Raw genomic sequence first — 24,012 nt, forward strand, 5'->3', positions numbered from 1 at the left:
GGCATAAGTACATAATCATCACTGCGCACTGAATATACAGCACACTGCAGTGAAAAGAGTGCATACTCGAGTTGACTGCTTGAACCAGCTCGCAGGCTTTGCTTCATTTAACAAAATAAGCCAAACTTCTCAAATGTTAACTACTGTCCAAATACAAGCAGCCACACAAGAACTTTACCTGTCTGAAATCTGCAGAATTACAACGTAACTCATAACCACAAATGTATGATTACAGTATTTAAATACTCAGTATTCTGGTAAAAGTACAGCTGAGTAATCTTCAGTCCAGGGTAGAGCTTAAAAAATTAATCAATGTTTCAGAGCGTACCATTATGAATGAAGCATTGTGATGCTACAGCGATGCACCGGCCGACAAACCATATTCTCCAGATGTAAGGGAATATGCTTGACTGGTACAGCAAAAATAAATAAATAAATAAATCACATCATAATTTTTAGATTTCTTTTCAGTGACAAAATAATCTCAGTGTGATTTCTCATCCATATTGTTCAGTCTAGACACAGCTTTGTTTTGCCGCTGGGAAAACAAATGACCATGCTTAGTCTGAGGAGGACAGAAGTGGCTTCGTGTTACTTCAGCTCTTGGAAAAACCAGCCCAGTTCGGTCAACAGCGTGAAAAGAATTCAGACACTCCTGGGTCCGGTGCATGTGTGGATGATGATGGTGATGACTGTGCTCTCTGGGGGTGTGGCAGTGAAGAATGGAAAGGACCATTGTGCTCCCAAAAACATGTGACAGAGTCCCACCGCAACTGGAACCGCAGCCACAGCGTTTATGTCTGTCTTGTGGAATGTTGTCTATTTTCGCTTCCTGTTTGTGCGCAACATGGTTTAAAACACCCCTGCTCCTCTTTGCCTTAGGTGGTGTTGGCAGAAGTGATGACAGTTGTAATGGCGGTGTTGGTGACAATAGGTTGAGCACTTAAACATAATTTCCTTCCTGCTTGCAAAAAAAAAGAGGCTGGCCCTGAATGAATGTGTGCTTTGATATCACAGGAGTAACATAAAAGGAATGCTGTGTGCTACCAGGAGCCAACCTACAGTGATGATTATCATATCTAAATCCAATCCAATTTCTTCACTCGTTGCATGCAAGCGCTTCAGGGGAGTCTCAACATGTTGGCAGCTGGGAATTTAAGTGGTGCGTATGTAAGATGAGAGAATATCAGAGTGTTGTAATGGAAAATAAGAGAGAACGAGAGAAAGATTTGGTGTGAAGCCTTGTAAATACATTTATTAGAGGAGGAAATACAGAGAAATAAAAACCCTCCAAATCTTTGTTTCCAGCTCTGTGACCGTGACAGCAACATGACGGCAATAAAATTCCTCAATTTGGCTCATGCCTGAGTTCCAGTCACACCCCGAACGTTACATTAGAAAACCAGATCGCGCCAATAAAGTCAAATCAAACGGATTGCAGAACAGCAATTAATTCCAAGGATAATGACAAGGGAAGGAGTCCAAAAGTGTCTCTACCTCAATTAGTCTCTCGTTGCACTATTGATGCAGAAGATGGATAAAAGAAAAACAAATTAAGTTGCAGTGAAAAGAGAGGGAGAGAGGGTGATAGGAAGAGATAAAGCAGAGGAAGGAGGGAGGAAGAAATAGTGGGAGGAAGTGATATACACAACGAGGGCTTGAGAGGAATGAGTGTGGGAAAGAGGGAAAGATTAAAGGGAGAGATGGAGAAAGGAGGGGTGGGAGGAGAGGGAGATGAAGAAAGACAATGTGCTGTGTGCATAAGAGCTTCCCTGATAGATACAGCCACTAATAGACACCAGAGAGAGAGCGTGATTAGAAATAAGAAGCAAGACACAGAGGGCAGAGGAGTATTCTAACTGGATAACTCCACCGGGCACAGCTCTATGATGTCGCGTCTTGTTCCGGCCTCCACGTGGGTTCATGTCCCACCGGGAGCATTTCAGAAGTGCAGCGTTTGGCCCGTTGACTTGCTCAGATTTTGTTGATTTGGTCAATCTTCTTTGATTTTGGCGCTTCTACCATGGGAAATTAGGATACGTAGTTAAATTGCTTCTTTCTTTGTCTGCACGGGTTGCTTTATTTTGAAATATTTTGGGCAGACGCTTCCTGCCTGGCTAAATTTGCTCTGCAATGCTTGATGTGGCTTTTGTCTATAGACTACGAGCGGAGCGGAGAGCCGCTTCTCAGACACTTCTCAAATGCGCTGCGGTGCTGAAATCGCAAATATTGTCTTGAGGAATCAAGCTATAAGAGATTAGAGCGACAGACAAGCTAGAAGACACAGAAAGACATGAGGTGACACAGAGAAAGAAGAATTCTGCTGTACTCACAGCTGCGTGGGCCGGGCAGTAGGCATAGCTCGTGTGTGTGGACTGAGGGTGGTGATGTGGGTGTTGCGGGTGGTGGGACAGGTAATGCTGCAGACTTGCACGGGTGAAGGAGGGGCCGCTCCTGGCCCCTTGACCACCACTGCCACCGGTGGTCCAATTGGAGCCAAGGCTTGGACTCATGGCTGCTGCCTTACTGCTGTGGTAAGCTCTCACCGCTGCACCGGGCTGCTGAGAAGGAAGGATGGGAAAGAAATGGGGAGGGGAATTGGAAAGAGGGAAACAGCAGGTTGGGGAAAAGAGAAAGAGGTTAGTGTGGGTGATAGACAGAGAAGAAGGGAGAGACTGTGAGAGGGTGCAGTGACCAATGTTACCGTCAGAACACCAATAGCATAACCGCAAGCAGCCTCCAGTCTGCAGCGGGCAAGTCCTGACAACTGACTGCCCGCTCACTGACCTGCATCCAAAGAGAAAGCAGGACGTGGTGTTGATCTGAAATCTCCATACCAGAGCATCAAGATTGTTCTCACACTTTCTTTCCACCCTAACTCATTTTCTCCCCCCCCTTCCTCTCCTCCAAGCGCCAGATGTTGTGAAACCCCCCTCTGTCACGGTTGAGAAGTGTTCTTGCTGGAAAAGTGCTGATTGGTTTGATAAGATGCTTGGATTACAGGCTGGCAATGGGCTTCCCAGTGTGGCATTATGTATTGGGTATCAACAGGGTCCAGGAAACACAGGGCTGAATCTGCTGACAGGCTGGCTTATGCCGCTCTGAGATGGGTTACCTGGGCTGTCATGGCCACTGGAGCACAGGGGAAAAAAATAAAAATACAGGACACACAGGGCACGCATGCCAAACCGTGGCATTTTAACAAGACCAAGGGCAAATACGATAGAATCTGCAAACTCTGGTCAGCAATGCCACTTACAGTTTGTTTTAAACTACGTCACGTCTCCAAACAGCAGCTTTGACCGCATTAGGTAAATTCAGGTTGTGATTGCTTGGTTGCCAAGTAGAGAAGTGTAGCGAAGGATTAAGTTTTTATGTGTCGATTCTCATGCGTCATGACTAATTTTGAGCATTTGTTCATTTTCTCTGTTTTTCAGTTTTCTAAATTGAAACTTTGGGGGGGTGGACTGTTGGTTGGCAAACAACACACGGACACGGGGTCCCTAAAACCTGAGATTTTTAACTACTCTGACAAATTGCAGACAAAACAATTATAGATAATTCAATAATGGCAATCATCGTTAGTGATGATTTTTCTGATTCAGAGTGAAAACAGAAAATATGGTGCAATGTAAAGACTATTTTGGCACTGATTTAATTTACAATTCCTAATGGTATGCAGAGCAAAGACAAACCACCTTGAATGAAGCACAGCTGTACATCACTAGTGAGCATTAACAGCCCCCTTTCGCCCCTGTCGGATTTTCATTGAGGTCAGAGGCCATCCCACACAGGGGATACAGACGGAGAGCGCTGGCAGCAATATGGACTCACAGCTGTGCTTAGAAAGCTTGCCAGTCTGATATTCTTCATCATGAGAGAACCAGAGGGGGGTATTGTAAGCCAAATTGTAAGCATAATACGTACAATATATAACGACAGGTTTAGGGTTCGCGTTAATATAAAACAGGAGGAGGCCTTTTCCCCCAAAGCAAGATAAATGCATTTATACAGTACAGCGCAGAGTCCATAGAGGAGCATGAAAGAGGCCCACTGGTGTAATAAAAGCCAAGGTTCTGAGCAAAACAGACAAGTATGTGAGCTCTGATTTTGAATCACCACATTTTCAACGGTGTCAAAAATGGAAACTTCAGTTGCAAGGAAAAATAAAAGCAAGTTTGTGTATTTTTTTCCTGCTTTTGTCAAACACACTGAGCTGTTATTTTCTCCCAGGCTTTAAATGACGGATTTAGTCATAGGGTCAAAATTTGAGGACTGTGTGTGGGCAGGATATATTGTACTAACAACACATCAGCATTTAGAGCTATGCCTCACTGATGCAAGTTATTGAGCGCTATAGAGATGTTCTCCTTCTATTATACAGCCACTGTAAAAGCCAGAAGGGAAGGAACAGCCCCAAGTATGGTACATTAAGCTGCATGGCCACAGCCGCTTCTTTAACACAAGTATTCACCAGTTCATAGAGTTTAAGTGCTGCCTCAAGCAATGCAACCAACTCCATTGGCCTTATAAATGAGGATTATTCAGCCAAAGATGAGACATTTAGAAGTAATGCATCTGTGCAGAGGTGTTTTGTTAAAGACCCTATCTCAAGGGAGAGATAACTTTTAAATATGTTTCATGCATATATGATAAGAGTCATTGATGAAAATGTTTTACAGCTGGGCTGCTATGCTGCATGAGTGACAAGATATTCGCCCCTTCATATCACAGGGGCTGGGCTGTGTTTTAACATGAGGCTGAGATCCAAGGGTCTTGAAATTCCTCGACTGGAATGCATGATTGGTCCCCAGACTCAGATTCATGTCACAGACTTTCAGCGGCTCGTCAGAGAGCTACACTCTGCCCATATTTCTCCATTTTATATAAGGGCCAATCGGATCTGGTTACACAAGGCTTTTCCTCCTCTGAGGGGAAATGTTTTACATGCAGGCAAACAGATGTGTGTATGTGCTGGCTGGTTTACGTGTTAAGTGTATTTGTGAGTGCATGCGTGTGTTTATGTATCAGTTTGTACTGCAGATGATTTTTATAAAAATCTACCAAGGGGGATGGTGAGGAGGGAAATACTGTTTTCACTTTTTTTAACAACAGCAAATCATATCCTTTGTGTTTGTGTGTGCTCTTGTATGTCTACCTTTGTGAGGACAGATGAGTTCTAGACGTTAACAGAAAGAACATCTTTTGGAAAGTGGGCGCATTTTGGCCATTTGAGGGTTGAGATTTGGTTTTGGGCTTTACAAGGTTTGAATTAGGTTTAGATTTAACTCTAACCCTTATAGATGTGCAAACGCATGTAAAGCTGGGTTGTTTAAACTCTGACACTGTGGGGCCCTCTGCTCCCTTGAAATGGGACATAAAGGATATTGATAGTGGAAAATGGATTTTGTAACTCCTATAATTTGTCTGTCTTACTTGATTTGGGAGATAATCATTCAGGTTTGGAAACAGATCCCGTTAGTGGTTAGCAACAACTTGGGCCCCGTTTCCTTTGCCAATATCTGTTTACATTTTGACAAACTGGCTGACTTCTAGCAGTTCCTGGTTGTGATGTACAGGTACAGTAGATGCATAGGTACAGCTATCACTGGATAACTATGATGCTGAATCAGTCTGAAATCAAACATCCGATCCACAGTGAGTAAAAGAACTAGGTAGGAACTAGGCGCAATACCCAGCAGAGGTTCAGTTTCATTAGTGTAGAATGGAAAACATTATTAAAAGCTGTCAGGTATGAAAATGGCACTGAATGCTTTTTTTGGATTGACAATATTATTATTCTTTGATCTGAAAGGTAACTTAATTTAGCTAATTTTAGACTGCTTGTGTTTTGGCTATGTTTGATGTTTCAGATATTTGTCTTCTTTTATTTAAATCAAAAGCGTAGTTTTGTGGGAAAACATGTTTATATTGCTTCGAGGTAAAGTACTGCCAAAAGAAAAATGGTTTGGCACAGGTAACGAGGTACCATCAGTGCCTGCATTGAATAATTTCCGAAGATATCCAGGCTTATGGAGCAACCAGTCAGACGTTATAAATGTGTCCTGAAACGCTCAAAAACAGCTGCATTGCTTTGCTCCACAGCCGCTTCACGTATCAATATCTCTTCCAGCATGTTAACCTTACATCATAATACATGCCACAAATGGAGGGATGTGCATTATTTTCTTGATACAAGAAGAAAAATGTAAGTACTTCAGCAAGCCAGGACGTTATCGGCACCATTTATTACTAAACATACAAGTCAAGGCGGGATAATGCTTCACTTTCAGCTATGAAAAAGTGAGTAGAGGTTGCGGCTCCATTAATACATTGAGATGAACCAGAGCATAGCATCTCTCCTGAGTCCATTTTTCACCGGTTAAGTGATTTCCTTTCCTCTCCTCTCTCTCCCTGGTGACACTGCGTGGTTAAGGGTGTCGGGGGATGGACCTTTGTGAATTATAGAACTGTTGTGCATCCTGCTCCTCATATGGAAATGGTGTCTTTATATAATGCAGCACTAGAAGGTGTCAAACCATGGGTCAACCTCTATTCAACTCAGTCAGCTAGAGAGCTTTTTTCTTGCCCAGGTGGACTTTTTAATTCAGAAAACTAATGCATATTTCATATATTATCATTAAATAAAATGAATGACTTGCCAGATGAACTGCAAATTTATTGCGATTTTCAAATGCAGTAGATTAAATCCAGCCTGGATTTAGTGGTAATGGTAGTATAAAATCCTTGGAGATAAAGTAAACAAAGTTAAACTGGTCTATTTTACGATTCCTGACCTGAAAGAAAAAAAAAAGATGAAAAAAAAGACACCACTCCCTCATTCGCAGGAGTCATTTCTCTGTGAACACTGTATGACCCCATAACAATGATGAAACCTCCCCATGAGGTTCCCTCTAAGGAATAATATGGTCATACTGAACAATTCCTTTCTTTCCAGGAAATGCTTCCACCATGAAATCTCTGACACAATAGAACAAAAACACTCTCCGGTAAAATGTTGAGGAAGCAAAGTGTGGCCTATTGCCGAGACATCCGATTGCTTTTGTATTACAGAAAGTTGAACAGGAATATGTCTTTATGGGGTCTGTGAAATTCTACAGTTTTATGGTTTCGGCGTGGTATATTGACTTTCTTGCAGGATGAATCAAACGCCTTAAGGTAACAGATTGTCTTTTGTTATTCGTTTGTTTTTTTCCCAACAAGTTATCTAATTTTATCTTAAGGTGTAACCTTTATCTCAAGGTGTAATACTAGACAGTATGACAAATAGTTTGTCTGTGCTTTTCCCCCTTTCTCTATGCATTTAATAACACTGTACTGTGACTATCTGATCATCCTGAGGGCACTGTGCCCCACAGCTGTTGTTGGATACATGGGCACCGCAGGGCAGAAATGGTGATTTCCCACAACACAGATCCAAATCAAAATGTCCTGCTTTCCTGTAGGCCTAACTGTCTTATCTTGGCTCAGCCCTTTTTTTAAAAAGACTGGATTGCTGCCAAAAAGGCCCCTTTTTCTCTCTGTGTCATCTCCATATTCCCATTTCACACAAAGCGCATTCAAAATAATGGACAACCTCCAGTGCACTGGTGTAAAACAAGCAGAGCCTTATTCAAAACCCATCAAATGAACAAAACTGAGGTCCCTAAAACGCAGAACGGCTAAATAACGAAGTGCTGAAGCATTTTTTGAAATGAAGGCTTGAAATGACTGGTTTAAGGGTGAGCGACTTCAACGCAAGGACCAGGAAAGTCATCCCAGATGGTATTAGTTAGGGGATATTGTCTTCTAGAGGGCCCTCCACGCCTGGTTGCTCCGTTTGGCCAGCTATGAAAGAGATGCAGCTTTCCTTTGGCATCCTGATGACTGACTTCCTGGAAGCTGTGTTGCGTGAAATGGCCTCCTCTGTACCAGTCGCTCTCCTTTGCCAATCCTCATCCCCTCACACAAGTCAGCTTCCCGCCGCCAAACGCAGGCTCTGACTGTCACTCCTGGCAAAACGCAGCAGACGGAGGTACAACGGGCTCTGTGGGTCACCGGCAGTTCCACCTACAATCCCAAACGGCACCTCTGTCCACCCACCCTCATCCTTTCTCCAATACTCGAGGACCAAGTTCAAGCGTAACCAAGGCAACGCAGTGGCAGGGCATGTGTGGACTCTGGCGCGTGGGAAGTCTGACAAGTTTCGGGCTGCTCTCAGTTGAAAAAGGGAAGGAACGAGCGAGTGAGAAGTTAGCCCCGGTGCCTTCGCGCTTGCTAGCACCGGAGCAGAGAGGGCTGGCAAGGCCAACACCACACACTCTGTCTCTGCTCCTCTCTCTCCCTTTCTCCTTCTTTTCCTCTGCACTCCTTCTAATAACGCTCTGAGAAAACACTCTGAAAACGTTGCGATCTAAGACGAGAGTCTGGAGGGACACGGAGTAGGTGGTAACCAAGGCAACTGGGTCAGGGGGTGACATTATACGCAGGATGGCTGACAGCCACTCGTACACACAGTGCAGTACTGTACTAGGGGTCAGCTGTGCTAAGTTTAGAGTGTGGTGCATACTGTTAAGGCTTCTGCGCTCACCTCGGGGTGACTGTGAAATCTCTATTGACTGGGATCCCCAAACAAACTGTTGTGACCCCACCTGTTAAGAGCCTCTGCTCGAGTCTCAAGAGATGAACAAGATACACAAAGTACCCATCCTCAAGCACAGTTATTTCAAGGTATTTGGTGGCACAACGGACTGTTTATGCATTGCAGCTCAGAGAGACAGTGTTTGCTCCTTTAAGTAACCTGTTTTCATAGCACATACTGCTTTGAGTCTTTCAAGGTGTGGAAAGAAGGGAATGGGGCGTGAAGTGGAGGTGCAGAGGTCCATATATAGAGAGACAAAGAAGAGGACAGACAGGAAGATGCTTTCCTCAGTGTGTCTTTGACCTCTGAGAATCTTTGGCGAACAACAACATGACCCTTCCACACTTGGAGCTCTGAGTAAACCTCACAACTTTCTGTGTCTGTTATCCTTCTCTCCAAATATTTTCCTTGGCTTGACATGTTTATGCTCTGATGAACCGTGAGCCTGGGGGCTGCTGCTGTGAAGCGGATGCAGAGCCTCAAATTTGCATCTTGACATCCTATGGGAAGCAAATGGAAAGACATGGGGGGTGATCTGACTAACAGACAGTTGCTTTATTGAAGTGGCCTGACTTCGATAACACCTACAACAGGAAATCAGATACCCAAAGTACTCGTGTTCCCTTTCCCACCACCTTCACTCCATCTCCCACTATGCTTGGACTAACAAGAAGCAGCAGCATCCACCCCCTCAGTGGAAAGGGGCTATAAACATTTAAACAGGGTTACTTCAGGGGGTGATGGAGGCCTAACAATGCGCTCCATAGAAAAGGAGATGAAACTTATGATCAAACATCATCTATTAATGAATAAGTCCATTTTGATAATCCATTTATCATTCACATATCACAAAATAAAAACAGTTGCTGGTTGAGGCTTCCCAGATGTGAGAATGTGCTGACTTTCTCTGCTTGACACCACTGTAAATGTAATGCCATTAGGTTGTGGAGTGTACAAGACAAGCAAACCGAGTCTTCACAGAACCTCTCGAGTTCTAGGAACCGAGAACAGACCTGGGACCCGGTTTGGCTGCATTCAAATTATTTTCATTACTCTGTTATATTGCTGCAGGTCTTTGTGTAAATATGTCTAAAACCTGAGTGGATCCAGGCATAGTCGGACTAATCACAATCATTGGAGAAGGAAATTGAGTTTGTTGAGAGAAGAAAATGAGTAGAACTGTTAAGTTTAGGAAAAATTACTGTCACTGCTTTTGACTGCCAATGCTCCCAATTGGTAGCACGCTATTCTGCTGCCAGCGTAGGCGTCTGTTTGGGTCAACCACATTTTAGATTGGGTCTAACTGTCCTTGGGTCTATTTTGGACCCAGTTTTGACTATTCTTGGAACAATTTCGTACTGAGAAAATACATGTCTGCAGGTCAGACTTTCCACAGGGCTGCTTTGGACTGGGTCCAAAAGTTTGGGCTAATTTGAAGAGGTCACCTTTGGTACTGGAAAAATCCTAAATTCACAATTCTACACTAAATTGAAATAAATATAGTTACCATTTACCGGTGTAAAATATCTAAAGGTAAGATGAAAAATGCCATCCTCATCAACTTACTATAGCACTTAAGTGTCAGTCATTTCTTACTGAATGTAAAACTGTAAAAAAGCTTCATCTGACTGAAACACTGAGAACATCAAATAAATGTTTTGAGTTGCAGAAATCCAGGATGTAATGCACATTACTTCAACCTGTTAAACAGCAGCATCGAAACAGACTGTTAATGTCTGCTGCTGAACTATGATTACAGTTGTTTACCCACTGGGGCAGCAGAGATATGTCTGAGTGGATCACACCTCCAGACAAATGCTTTCACACTGACATTTTAGCCCTCTTCTTATGTATGCTTTTTATACACCCACTTCTCTGGCTCTGTCACTTTGTCTGTTCACTTCGCTCTATCACTGTCTCCCTTTGTCTCTCTCTCTCTTTGTCTCTGTATGTCTTTCCACCTCTCTCTGGCTCTCTCTCTCTATGTCCAACTCTCTCTCTCTCTCCTTCCATCACTCTATGAACTATGGGGGTGATGGATACCTCTGATTGCCTGAGGGCTCTGAGTCCAGCACACTAAATCCCAAGTGTTGTTTGGAGGTCTGTGCCATTAAAACAACACCTACACAAAGCAGAAATAGCCACACATGATGGCTACGTGAGAGGTGGTCTGTGTGGCCAGACTAAGCTGAGGTAAAACAGTGCAGAACATAAGTAAGGTGCCCTTAATTAACACTAAATCTATAACAAACGCTGACAATTGTTTTACTGGTGAATTAGTGCTTGGGGAAATTTTTCAATTGGTTTGTGACCTACTCTTTGCAAAATCCTGCTATTTTGAAGGCTCCATAAGACACAAGTGCAAAGTATTTAAAGCTGCAAGTAGTTTTGGACAATAGATATTTATTAATCTCGAACCTGAATTCACTCATATTGCACTTTTAACAAATGTCTAAACTGACAATAGCTACAATAAACAATGACATCCTGGCCAACAACATAGCATCTTTAATTGCTCATACTGCAATTTACAAGCAAAAACACCAACATCAGGTGCATTTCTATCCACCCATGCATTTGCGTGTTTTAAAGTTTTGCATATATTTTACTGCTGAGACATTTCAGTTTGGACCAAAGCAGTGGATCGTCTGACATTGCCATCTCTAGAGCCATGCCAACAGTGTGGCTGAAAAGAAGTCATTATCTGATATTTTATCTTGATATAGATTGAAGGTCATCATCGTCATCGGGGTAAGATGAGAGGAGATTAAAATGGCTTTGAGGTGACGTAGAGTCCTCCATGGCAGGCTCTAGTTTGACTGAGGTCTGTCGGAGGTTGTTCAAGTCTGACTTCTCTGAGTCTGACTGCTGAAAGAAAGGAAGAGAGGAAGAAAGGAAGAAAGAAAGAAAAAGAAAGAGAACTGTCTTTGCTTTTTCAAATGTCCAATGACAAGGCTAATCAGGAGGGCCTTGCATTGTGTCTTCCTCTCTCCTCCCCTCGTCTTCTGCAGTGTCCTTGGCTTGCTGTTCCCTCCAGATGGGCCCGGGTTGCTGCAGCATCTCTCAGGATGACGTGGACCCCAGCTGCCTACTGTTGCTATTTCTAGGGCTGTACCCCCTTTCCACCTCAAAGAAGCCTGATTCCACCTTCAAACGTGCACATCTGTCAGCCGTCACAGAACGTACTGTGCATCAGTAGCGCAGGTACGGAGAAGAAAGTTGTTGACTTACATGGAGGATAAAAGAAGACGGGCGAAAACAGCTCTTGAGTGTAAAAGTTGTTTCCTTTTCTATTTTAACGGGCATCTGTCATACTGTTTTTAACAGGTGAAGGGCTGCTGAGCACAGAGTATACTCAAAAAAAACTACACATACATACTCAAACAAAAAGTGATGCGCGCACACACACAGACTACCCATATGAATGACAACCACAAAAGGGTCAGGGTCAAATGACGGACAGAAGACGTCATTCTCCTCTACACAGTTCCTCATTTCTCCTCTCAGGCTTTAAATCTCTTTTTTTGTTTTGTTGTCTCTGTTAGATCCCTGTGGAGGCTGGAAATGAAGAATTAAGACAAAAGCACGAGAAAACAAACCAAGTTGCAACCAAGTCAGCGAACACTGCAGACCTCCAATAACAACACTTCTTGATAAAAGTCTATTTTCTCTGCACACTGTCTCCCCATGATGTTATCATTTTTCTTTAAATTCAATAAAGTCTTCTCTCTCCGCTCAGATGAAAACTGTATAGCTTTGAAATGTGCACACAGTTTTGTGCAAGTTTCCCACATGAGGCTGCCCTCCGCAGTATGACTTGCTGAAAACCTGAGAAAGTACTGCTGTGAGAAGCCATTTTGAACACAGATCATTATTCAACCTTGGGCTTTGTTTTGATTTCCACTAAAGGAGAAAAGACAATTATCAGCTGAGTAAAGAAGGCAGGTTTTTCTCTCTGGTTAAGGGTTGGATCAAGCCTTTATAATTTTGTAATAATCTTCCTATTTGCGTAGGAGGAGTGTAGGTTTGCCCTCAGCAATCGCAAAGTAAAACAACTTCTAGAGGACACATGCAACACCTTACTTTTTTCTGTATTTGCAGCCTTGGGTAAGAACTGAGTAAGTGACCGTGAGGCCGTGGCAAAGAAAACACTCGAGACACGTTGCCCTCAAACATTTGGGAAGGACATAAAAAGGCCAGGTTTTGCCTTTGAATACGTTTTCGTACTTTAACAAAAAACAGTACCTGGCAATGAATGGGTATTGTGCGAATTTTTATTTTCCTGAATTTGAGGAGGAGGCCACTTTACTGAAGTGTTTACACTCCTTTTAGTAGAATTCATTGTGAATGAAAAACATCCACATTGGGCCTTCATATACCATGGCAATGAACACCTTTGGAGTGAAGAAAGATTCCACAATGCGTCATATCGCATGCTCTATCTTCTGCTCAGCCACCTCTCTATCTCACCTGTTCAGCGTAGGAAAGACGAGGCACAAGCAACTGCAGTGAGAAAAAGAGTGATCCCGCCATTCTGCACCCCAGCGGAGCGTAACAGGGTACGCATGTAGAGTCATGAACACATTCCAGCTCCCCTCCAGACCGTTGACACAGGGACATGTCAGAACAGTGGCTCTTGGCCCCCTGAGAAAAGTAGACAGCTATACTGTCATTGTACTGAAAGGGCTGCACCGTGATACCAATGCACCACAGCCTGTTCTGTCACATAATGTGGCTTTTTTTTTTCTTTTTTTTTTCTGCTTTTGCTTTTGTTGGGAATGCTCTATTTGGTCTGCAAGGGCGAAACTCACTTTCTCTCCTTTCAACCTCCACAGCGAAAAACGAGATCAGTCATTTGGAAGTGCTGGTGGAGATTTCATAATTTGCTCGAAGCAATCCCTCGTCCCTTTTTCACAACTTAAGCTTTACTGCACTATCCAACTACTCAGTTATGGAAGACACAATTAAAAGCCCTTAAAGCACTAATGTGAGAAAGTAACTCTGGCACTTGAACTTGTGTGCATTCAGTAATTAATTAAGTTAATGAAGTGCAAGCACTCATGTGCCTGCCCTGCGGTGATGGAGTGGAAAGTGCATGTTTGCTACTCGTGGTGTTAGCGATAGTCCTCTGCAGCAGGAGCGAGCTTCCTGCCTTCTGCCACTCTCACATGAGAACATGCGCCTCTGGAACAGCAAATGACAGGATGCTGAGCACATCACAACAGTCACAAAACACAAATCACAGGGCATGAGAGGATATATGGGAGGCAAAATGTCAAGAGACACGCATTACAGCAGCCAAAGATAATGCATGGACCGCAGTATCTACACTTAGGGTTAGGGTTAACCCTTATTTCCACTCATAACTGGACTAACACTATTTGGACAAACGTATTTTGGTCATATGCTAATTTCTGCTCAGTACACAGTGTCTTATAGTGCAAGTCAGTTGGCAGATCATGTAAAGTGAACATCATGTCATGCACAGTGTGGAAGGGAATGATGTGTCAACTAATGAACATCACTTTCTGCTCCTGTCGTCATTTCTCAGGGGCCAAATGATTTGGTGCACACTGGAGTGTTCACCAACATTCAGCAAATGGCCAAACTAACAATAAATCAGGAAACAGCAGGGAGGGTACACCCAGGAACACTGAGTCAGCTCCAGAAACTTCATGATTTATGCTCGTCTGAGCCATCAATCTCTGTAATTCTGTCAGAAAAAAACAGTAATAGCTTCCGAATCCACACCGCAAGTCTTCCTTAAGATCACAGGGTCTAATGAAACTATCATTTGAGGTTTTGGTTTATGCTCGGTGGTCAGACTTTGCAGTGGCGAGATGCATTTCACTGCACTGCACAACGCAAATCCTCCTACTGCAGCATGTGTCCTCTGGGGCTCAGAGAGGCCATTCAGGCAACTGCAGATGAAGGATCACAGTTTCCACATGTTCCACACCCTGTTTTATATTGCCTCTCAAGCTGTGAGAGAGCGGAATAGTCTGCTGCCAGACTGAATTTAATTACTAGTACACATACGTAGCTGGGATGACGTCCATGTGTGGATGTGTGCACGTGTGTAGGTCCCCATGTGCAGCAAGTAACAATAAATATTGCAATAAGGCTTTGGGCTCCAAACCCTTATGAGTTTCCTTGTTTTTACATCTTGCCTTATTATTCAAATCAGACCACAATGCACACTCAGACCTCTTTTTTTTTTACATCCTATCTCTCAGGCAGATAAATGAGTGTGATTTCTTTTGACAGCTCGGGTGCAGACACGGAGCCATGGGATAAGAGTGGTGACATGATATAGACAACAAAGTCAAGCGAAGAGTCGGAGAGAAACAAGGATCCCCTAAAGTGAGACCCAAAAACAGGACTTCTGTTGCTGTTAAGCTGTCAAAGCACCAAAAGAAACTGATGTGACATGAAGACATATTAAAAAAACAGTCAGACAAAGCAGATGAGGACATGCTACATGGGTACATACAGAGCTTGGATTTGGATGAGCATATTAACATAAAAACACCCTAAAATGAACAGAACCAACACACTTTTGCTTGTGTTACAGGGCAGTCACACAGTTTGGTATTTTGCTGAGTGTCCACAGTGACAGTATGGGTAAACAGAGTAAATTCTGTTTATGGGAATCACTGCTTGACAGGTCAGCAGCAGCTATTTGACAAGGGAGTTGAGACACACGTCAGAAACAGCATCCAGAAAATGCAGTGTGTGCTTTCCGCTCTGGTATTTGACCTTGTGTGGCCAAATCACCTAAAGACAGCGAGGCCACAGAGCACATTAACTTTCACCATGCAAGCATGCAAGCAGGTTTTTGCCTAGTATGTCCACTAAAGGGCTCTTTGCCAGAGCCACAGAACCTCATAACATAATGGCAACTTGAGTTGGCCCTCACACTATGAAGCTCCCCCTGAAGAGCAAAGGTCTGAGAGACCAGGCCAGGCTACGGCTAAAGGCACCCGGGTAAAGGCTAAGGTCATAAAGTGAGGAAACCCAAGACACCCATCTGATTTTCCCTGCATAAATGTACGTAGGAATCCATGACCTCTACTACACCACACAAGAAAGCACTTGAGCAACAGAGAGAGCAGCATAAACATCATGAATCATTTAAGACGATAATAGCGAAAGGGCTGGGTCAGGGGAGAGGACGAGGAAAAGGGCAGCGGCAGCTATTTTTATACAGAAATTGGAGAGAAATCAATCAGGAGAAAATTAGATAAACACGGATAATGAATGATGATAATTTCAGCATCATCTGTATTTTATAAGGTTTCTTAAGCAGAACACGATTGGGACTTCCACAGCAGTCCGTTCACATTATACCTTATAGACAGAGACAACTGAAGTAGAGTTGAGGAGCAGAACAGCTGCACTGGGTACAGTACTGAACATTAGCCTCCCGTACAGCTATGAAACCCTCTACTGGTTGAGCGGGATGACTAAGGATGACAGGGATGCCTAATGTGACTTTCATTAATGATATGCTACAGGCCGGAGGCTGAAGCAGGCCAAGCCCAAATTGAAAAGTGCTGAAGCATAACTGTGTCGGATGCGCAGTTTCCTAGCCCCATAGTCCGACTGATTGAATTCCTGCCTCGCCCAGTGAAAGGATTCCTTAGCTTCGCTTATTCCTGTGCCAAGTGGACAGGGTTTGGCTGGTTGACTTTCTAACTAACCTGCCGTGAACTGCCCCTGTCATGCAGGTAAATACTGATGTAAAAATAGGCCACAGGCAAGAGCAGTTGTTAAAAATACAAGAAATGTTAGTTTTACCTTAAATTTAAAAGATGTTATGTGGCTATGTGCCAAACAGACACATTTAATGATATTTGATATCAGTTTGAACAGTCATGAGATAAACATTAATTTATTATCCAGGTCAACGGTCAGTGAAGCATGTTGAGTTATGGTGCTACTACACAAATACATTAATGATTAAATACTTTACATAAATGAAGTAATTTTACTTTAAAATCTGGGATTTTTGCTGAGGAAAACATATGCTTTAGGAATTAACTAAACTCAGAGTTTAAGATGAAGTGTATACAATGAATGGTTTTACTGACCCTGTTTTTTTGTTTTGCCGAGGAAATGAATAAAACAGTAACAATTAAAGATATTAATGAATTGAAGTTTTTGACATGCATATGTGAAGTTACATTAAATAACAGTTAACATAATATTTTATTGTACCAAACATTAAGTGATTGTGTTTAACTGCTTTATTGAAATGTATTTCAACCAGCTCTACTGTATATGCATATCATGAATGTTAATCCTGAATTATCACTCCTGAACTTTATGTCACATAGTTCTTAAACTACCTGCTGTGCTCTGTAGCTGCTCACACATCTGCTATTCAGGGTAGTAAAAGGTCGGGACGCCGAGGCATGGAGGTGTAGTGCAATGCACCAGAAGAGGAGAAAAAAACCTGTTTGCACACATGCAATGACAGGATGATCTGAGGTGTCAGGCTGTATGGGGAGGACTGTAACTGCTAATTAGAGGTAGACTCTAATACAAAAGACTGTCCTCCAGCATGGAGGGCCTTGTTAGCTGACAGGCGAATCTGAGTGCTCTGGCTGAGGGGTTGGCTGGCTGCTGCAGAGCTGTCTTCCTTCACTGACATCGATAGGGGCTCCACAGGAGGGTGAGGAAACAATGGTGTTGACAAGCAGTATCAGGCCTAGCAGCATGAAGGCCGGGCCAAACGATTCCATTTCCCAGCCAATTCCATTATCAGGACACACAGACTTTACTAATGCCTGAAAACAAACAATACACAAGCATCCTTCTAATTAAGCCCTTGAGTAGCACTGCTTAGTGCACCGGCATATCTGTGTTGGATGCCTGCGAACAGGCTGATTGGATTCATCAGCACTTTTAATGTGCTCCTGTTTCCTCCCACAGGCCTCTACAAGGCTCCTGGCCGAATTCAATGGCCCATCCAATACATTGCATGTTTAAAGGCAGATTGGGGTATTGAGGCTGTCATTTATTTCTTCAGGAATACACAATCTGCCAACAAGCCCATGTTGATGACAATGCAGAAAAGGGGTGAACAAGCACGTGAAAAATGATTATCTTCATGTCTTGGGATGCTAAATATTGTGACCATGACTTTCTTGCACAATCGCTAGGCTTAGTTTTGAGAAACAAGCAGTATTTTAACCTCAAACAACACTTCGCACAACCCCTGGTGTATTTGTACTCAGCACAAAGCACGTGAATCAAAACCAGGAAGAAAAGCGGCATCAGCTGATTGGTGTCACACAAAGCTCATAAAGAAATAACTGATGGAGAGCGTCATTAGTTGTAACTCAACCTTATTTATGAAAATGTGAGGTTATGGTTGACTTGCATTTAATGAGAAACTGCTAAAATCCATGACAAAATGTACGGCACCGGTGTTCGCCTGAGACACTTCTTCTCAGGCAACCTCGCTCCCATTGTTCAGCTTGTACTGGAGGCTGACATTTTTAGGGGAATCCTGTGGGAATCCTGCAGGATGGGATTTCACTATTCATTGCATGACTGGACAGGACAGTCAACCGGAGCGGGCGGGATGGGAATCATAATAAGAATTGGTCAGTTTAATAAATGTGCTAATATCAATAAGCTCTATTTCCTCCATTTGGAACATAAGCTCGTCATTCTGTTGTCTTTTTCTTCTTCTTTTATTCTTTCCTGTCTGCTCTGGTGGATGGTTGTTGGCTGGTTGCAGCCACCTGACCAAAGATTAACCAACCACACCCCCAAAAAAACCCCAAAACACAAGAATGGGAGTAATTCTTCCGCAACTGGGACAGGACAGGAACTTTGAACAGCATGGGAGGACACACCAGAGTTCATCTGATCTGAACCTTAAAGGTTAGGTGTGCACACAGCCTGACACGATTTTAAAGCAACTAGAGTGGTTGATTAAGTTTGAACATCAGTAAAGTAGTCTGACCTGAGCTAAAAGTCATCCACAACTGCTTTAAGATCGCAAGAAAACTTTCTATTTGCAGCCTGCATAACTTGTGCAGTCCAGACTTATCTTCATTAAATTTTATGCAGCCAACACCACGCTGGAAAATAACCTCTCAATCCTCAGTGATTATTTTGAGAACATGTCCACAACCTTCACTGGACAGTCATGTAAACACGATTATTATGAGGTTCAATACTATCTGCAAATGACTGATGAAGGTCCGCTAATAAATTGATTAGCTGAGGCCATTAAAGATCTTAACAGAACATGACTGAATCTAAAAAAGTAGTAAATTGAGACGGACAGAGTTGTAGGAACAAGCAACACCATTTCAAAGTCAGAGGTGCTGTCAGAGATAATGGAGATGTGGATTCAACTAAGTTCCACTTTTATTGCGTTCTCGTGAGGTTAAATATGAGACCAACAAGTTATCATTATGAAGAGGCTCCCTGTGCTTTCACAAAGATAAAGATGTTAATAACCAAAGACCAAGAGAGAGCAGGGGGCAAGCAAGGGAGATAAACAAAGCGAGTGAAAGAGCCTAAAAACGGTCATTTAGCAAAACGCTTGAAAAAGAAGTGGACTCGCAATGCCCTTAGGTGACTGAAATTAATTAAATGTTGGATGGCGACACACATTCATTCAGACCGCTCATTTTTAAAATGAAGCAAATTAATGAGGTGATAACCTGAGAACTCTCCCTGCTTTTATTTTGAAGATGGCTGTTCTCTTCGGCGCTTCATTTGATGAGACACAGAGTGACACACAGCAGCAACGATTCATGTCTGGCCTGCTTGTGATTCTTTCCCTTTCAGTTAATGAACTGTGCAGATCCAAGGCTTCAGTGTGCTTGAGTGCTTGAACTGACAGAATGAGGTTTTACTCCTCTTGAAGGACGTTCTTACTTTCGGCCAATAGATATACGTGTCAGGATAAACACTGTAATACACCATTCATAAACACATCTTTAAAGGAAAGTGAAGCAATGCTACCAATAAAGCTGGGTTTAACAATGATAAAGCAATGTATAGCAAAGGTTTCCAATATGCCTTTCCTGTCTTAACATCCAATTATGATACTTTTACCACGAATACCACTAATACAGTAATCACATGACCAGTAAGTGTTGGTGGAGTGCACAGCCAAGACGGCCAATTTCAATGCTGAACACTTTAGTTTTATGAGGATATGATAATTTTGTGATTGATAAAAATCGTTAAAGGGTTAGATTTAACTTCAGACTATTAACCAATTGTCAGTGCAGCCTCAGAAACTTTGGCGCAGGCACATCTTGAGTGTGTACTTAATATGAAAAGACCTTCATCATCCATTTAAAGCCATGTTACCGTAAGTACCATTGACCTCCATCAAGCAGTTCAACTTCTGTAATTTTTTCTCAAGTACAATGAAGCATATTTCACTTCCGCACACGTATTTCCTCAAGGTCTGGCCTCAAGTTCAACAACCCTCTCCAGCCCATCTTCGCAAACAGGGCTATGCAGAGGAGTGTGAGGACTATGTGAGTCATTTGGAGTACAGCAACTGTGTCGCTGATGAACAATATGAACTTGGAAAACGCATCCAGCGAACTGCTTGGCTATAGTGATTCGGATTGAACTCAAAAATACAATATACTGACAAATACATGACTGGATGAACAACAACTCCCGGAAACAATGCAGGGTCATCAAGAATAAATCATTGGACTATACCACCCAACTTTGATCTGTGAAAACCTCTCCATTAGATCATTTTTGTCTCTCAGCCTTTCTAAATAGACCAAACCAAGAGCAAATAAACATGCAAATAGAGTCAAGGTATGAGTTTTGCAAGTATGTTAGTGATGACAAAATTGTGGGTTTTTTTGCAGCAAATTGAATAAAATACAAGGGCTGGATTTAAGTTCAAGGTAGGTGACCCTAACTTTACTGCATTTTGAGTGTAAAGTATATATTCAGTCCAACTGTACTAAGTTTTAGTACATCTACTGACTCTCCCAAGGTGCCTGTAGAGTTCAGGCAGAGAGGGATATGCTTGTGCTGCGTCAGATATTGTGTAGGTTAGAGTGATTACATTAAAGGTCAGGGACTTTTTGCACCTGGGTGAAGGAGGAATGTGATAACAATACTAATCCCTTACAAGTCCACGCTGACCATATCAATGCCGTGCATTCCTCCTACAAACAACTGAAAAAAGAGCAGAAAGTGGAGAAAGTGAGGAGGAAGAACAAAGATGCTATTTTGCACTCACAGCGGAGCTGGAAAAGTTGCGAAAAAAGGAAAACAGATCAGATCAATCAGAGCTCTTTTCACAAGGTGTACGATCTTATAATGACGGCAGAGTATGCTTGCGCTGTCAGGCGATGTTGAAGGTCTCCTCCCCCACATAAACACCACACGCTTTACAGTATGTGCACATCTCTTTGTGTGAGTACAGCTAGAAGGGATCAGGCCAGCCCTCCCTCCCTCCCTGCTCCTCCTCCTTCACTAGGGGAGAGATAGTGTAGATAAAAGAGGGCGTTTAAGCTCTGCCACTTGTGGAGAGGTCTCATCTCCAGCCTCAGGTGGTGTTCCAGCGCACAGCTAAGATTGAAGGCGAATCACAGACACTGCTCAAGGCCAAGCTGCTTTCTACAGCAGTACTAGTGTTATACACTTCTATGTGCACAGGCACACGGGGAGAGGGAGAGAGAAAGAAAGGCGAGACAGAGAGGGACGACAGTAAACACAGAGAAGAAGAGGAGTAGGAGTTTAAAAAGCAGGAGTAGGAGGAGGAGTGGGGGGGACAATATCTTTATCCATCATAACAAAGAGAAAAAATGCTGAGGGTTCCTTGGATGCCTCCTAAGAGGTTGATATGTGACACGCCGCATGCAAGCAGCAGAGAACAGAGCATCAAAAAGAAACAAGGCTGATACAAAACACGCAGGCAAAAGGCTAACTCCCTCACATTCATCAAGGGGTTCAGATTTGATTTCAAGCCAAACACAAGTCTCTATTCCTTCCTTCCTAGCTCGTTTCCTTCCAGACAGACAGACGCGCAGACAGATACAGTCTATCTCTTCATTCCCGGACTCACATCCTGCTGGCCTCTGTGCTCTCTACAAATCTCCAACGGAAAAAAAAAAAAAAAGTGCCAGCAGTAATTCCATTGCTCATTATTCTTCATTACAGGAGAGAAAAGCACCCAGGGCTAGATCATATTTGCTGTTAACTAAAGTTTCGGAGACAATTAGCTAGGTTGTTAAAATTAATCATTGTTACAGCCATAATCTCTGAGGCCAGCAGAAGCCCCGGCATTTATGGTTTGTTTATTTGAGCGCCTCCTGTGGATATCGACCCGGCCCTGTTGTAAACAGTAGGATAAGGCCTTCTGCGATCGTTGGGTGGATTTACTTTCTGCACAGGGATGAGCCATCCAATTGTGACCTAGATTAGACACACAGAGAAGGAAAACACAGGCTCCCTCCATTTAATCATTACAGTAGTTTTATCTGAACAAACTTCTTTTTTCTGTATTGAATCATATTACTATTTCAACATGTTTCCTCTGCACTATGAGCGTAACGGTTATGCTGGTATCAAATGCCGCTGTCTAAATGGGGGGATACAACTTGGAATTTCAGTGATTTCCTTGTCTTGAAAACCCTTACAGCAGCACTCCTGTGTTCTCGCTGCTTGTTGTCATTCCATCAATGATTGACTGTAAACATCAGAGGCTCATAGGATCTGATAGGAAGCTTCATTTTGCTAATCTAGACGGTCTCTTTTTCACAGTCCTGCTAAAAAGGCTGAATAAAACATGCTTCACTCTCCCTAAAATGGAGACATACCCTCTGTGCATTTCTTTTTCATTTTACTCCTTCAATGCTTTTTTTTCTGTAGTGCTTTGTGGGCTAGCAGATCCTATATCCGGCTTAAATTAATTGGCCAAGTTCCTTTTTAATAGGCTTCGTGGTCTGCTTCTTCCCAGCAACCAGAAACGAATGGCCCCGGTCATGCTGCATGAAAACCATATAAACATCCACGGTCTGTTTCACAGAAGTATACACTTGGAGTGCATCACTTTGTTTTTTTTCTCCTCAACTTTCGAGTCATGAGATGCGTAGTCTCTTTTCAAAGACGTACTGCAGCTGAGATCACGATACATATTTATGCTGTTACGCTTGGCTGTTGATGGTTGGTAATTTGCATTAAACCTTTGCCTGGTCTGTGCTGAGAGACAGGACACCTGAGAGACATATGGCGGCGGGCTCAGCAGATACGGGTATGAATATACCAAACCTGAAAAGGCATACCTCACATGAATGTGCAAAAACACACACACACACAAAATTTCTGGGGCCTGGGTTAGGCCTCTGAGGACTTTGGTAATACCCTGTATAATACCCCACATCACTTACCAAGAGCATCTGCAGCAGGCAGACTAATTTAGAGTAGATGTGCTTCAGGCAGCTGTAAGGAATTCTATTATTGCTCTAAAAAAAATGAGTATCTATATGGAAATTTTTCTCTGCCTGGTATATGTGTCTGCTGGATAGTTACATGATAATCCCAGTGTAATTAATGATTCCTCCAGCAAAGGGCTAATTAATGCAGAAGCAGGCAGTGAGCACATATGGATTTTTTTGTGCTCACTTTCAGAATATTCAGCGGACATATAGGTAAACATGTCTGTTCTCCCAGAGGCAGAAAGAGACCACACATGAGATTTAGTTTTTGCACTTTTGGTTGTCCGGAAGCCTCCAGTGCACAGCAGGGAGACAACTGAAGAGAGACTGAAGGATAATCTTACAGTAAAATGACTCATTCAAGACGAAACAACAACTACATGTATTTTGCATTTGGATTGTAAAAGAAGTACAAAATTTTATATCCTGGCCAAAATGACAGAATGATTATGTTTCATGAACCAACAAAGAACAAACAATCACAGATGGCATAAATAAAGCATCAAAAACACTGCTGCTTGCTGCTCGAGTAGTAGATAGTAGAAGTAGTCAGCAGGAGTGGGCTGTATGCCAGTTTTGTCACTGGTATCAGGTTCTGCCACAACATGGATTTTGCAATAGCATCATATTAAATATAATGTTTTTTACTGTGGCTGCAATATCATGCAGGTAGAGGGCTATGTACATACTGACAGAACTGGAGTTACACCAACAAACTGCTATTTTCTTCGCTCTGGAAGATGTGGAAGGTAACATTACAAAGAACATGTGCAAATGTCTCTGCTGGTTGCTACAAGAACCAACGTAAAAGTCTAAATATGACGGAAATGTCCCCACAACAACTGGAAAGCTCTTACGCTATATGTGTGCGCTAATCATTTCACTTTGCATTGCTTTGAGGGCCAATACGAAAGAGGATGG

At 42.8% G+C, this 24,012-nt stretch overlaps 1 protein-coding gene across 4 annotated transcripts in view; it reads right to left on the minus strand.

Annotated features, from left to right (window-relative positions):
• Positions 1-24,012, minus strand: part of rbms3 (RNA binding motif, single stranded interacting protein) — a 273,477-nt gene that overhangs the window by 212,752 nt on the left and 36,713 nt on the right. For 3 of the 4 annotated variants that reach the window (XM_070985477.1, XM_070985479.1, XM_070985480.1), the window contains exon 3: positions 2,334-2,561. In XM_070985477.1, the coding sequence (XP_070841578.1) occupies positions 2,334-2,561 (228 nt within the window). The remainder of the gene's footprint in view (positions 1-2,333; positions 2,562-24,012) is intronic. The other variant, XM_070985478.1, reaches the window with a different exon arrangement.

Source organism: Chaetodon trifascialis, chromosome 17, assembly GCF_039877785.1.
Source record: "Chaetodon trifascialis isolate fChaTrf1 chromosome 17, fChaTrf1.hap1, whole genome shotgun sequence".
Taxonomy (NCBI): domain Eukaryota; kingdom Metazoa; phylum Chordata; class Actinopteri; order Chaetodontiformes; family Chaetodontidae; genus Chaetodon; species Chaetodon trifascialis.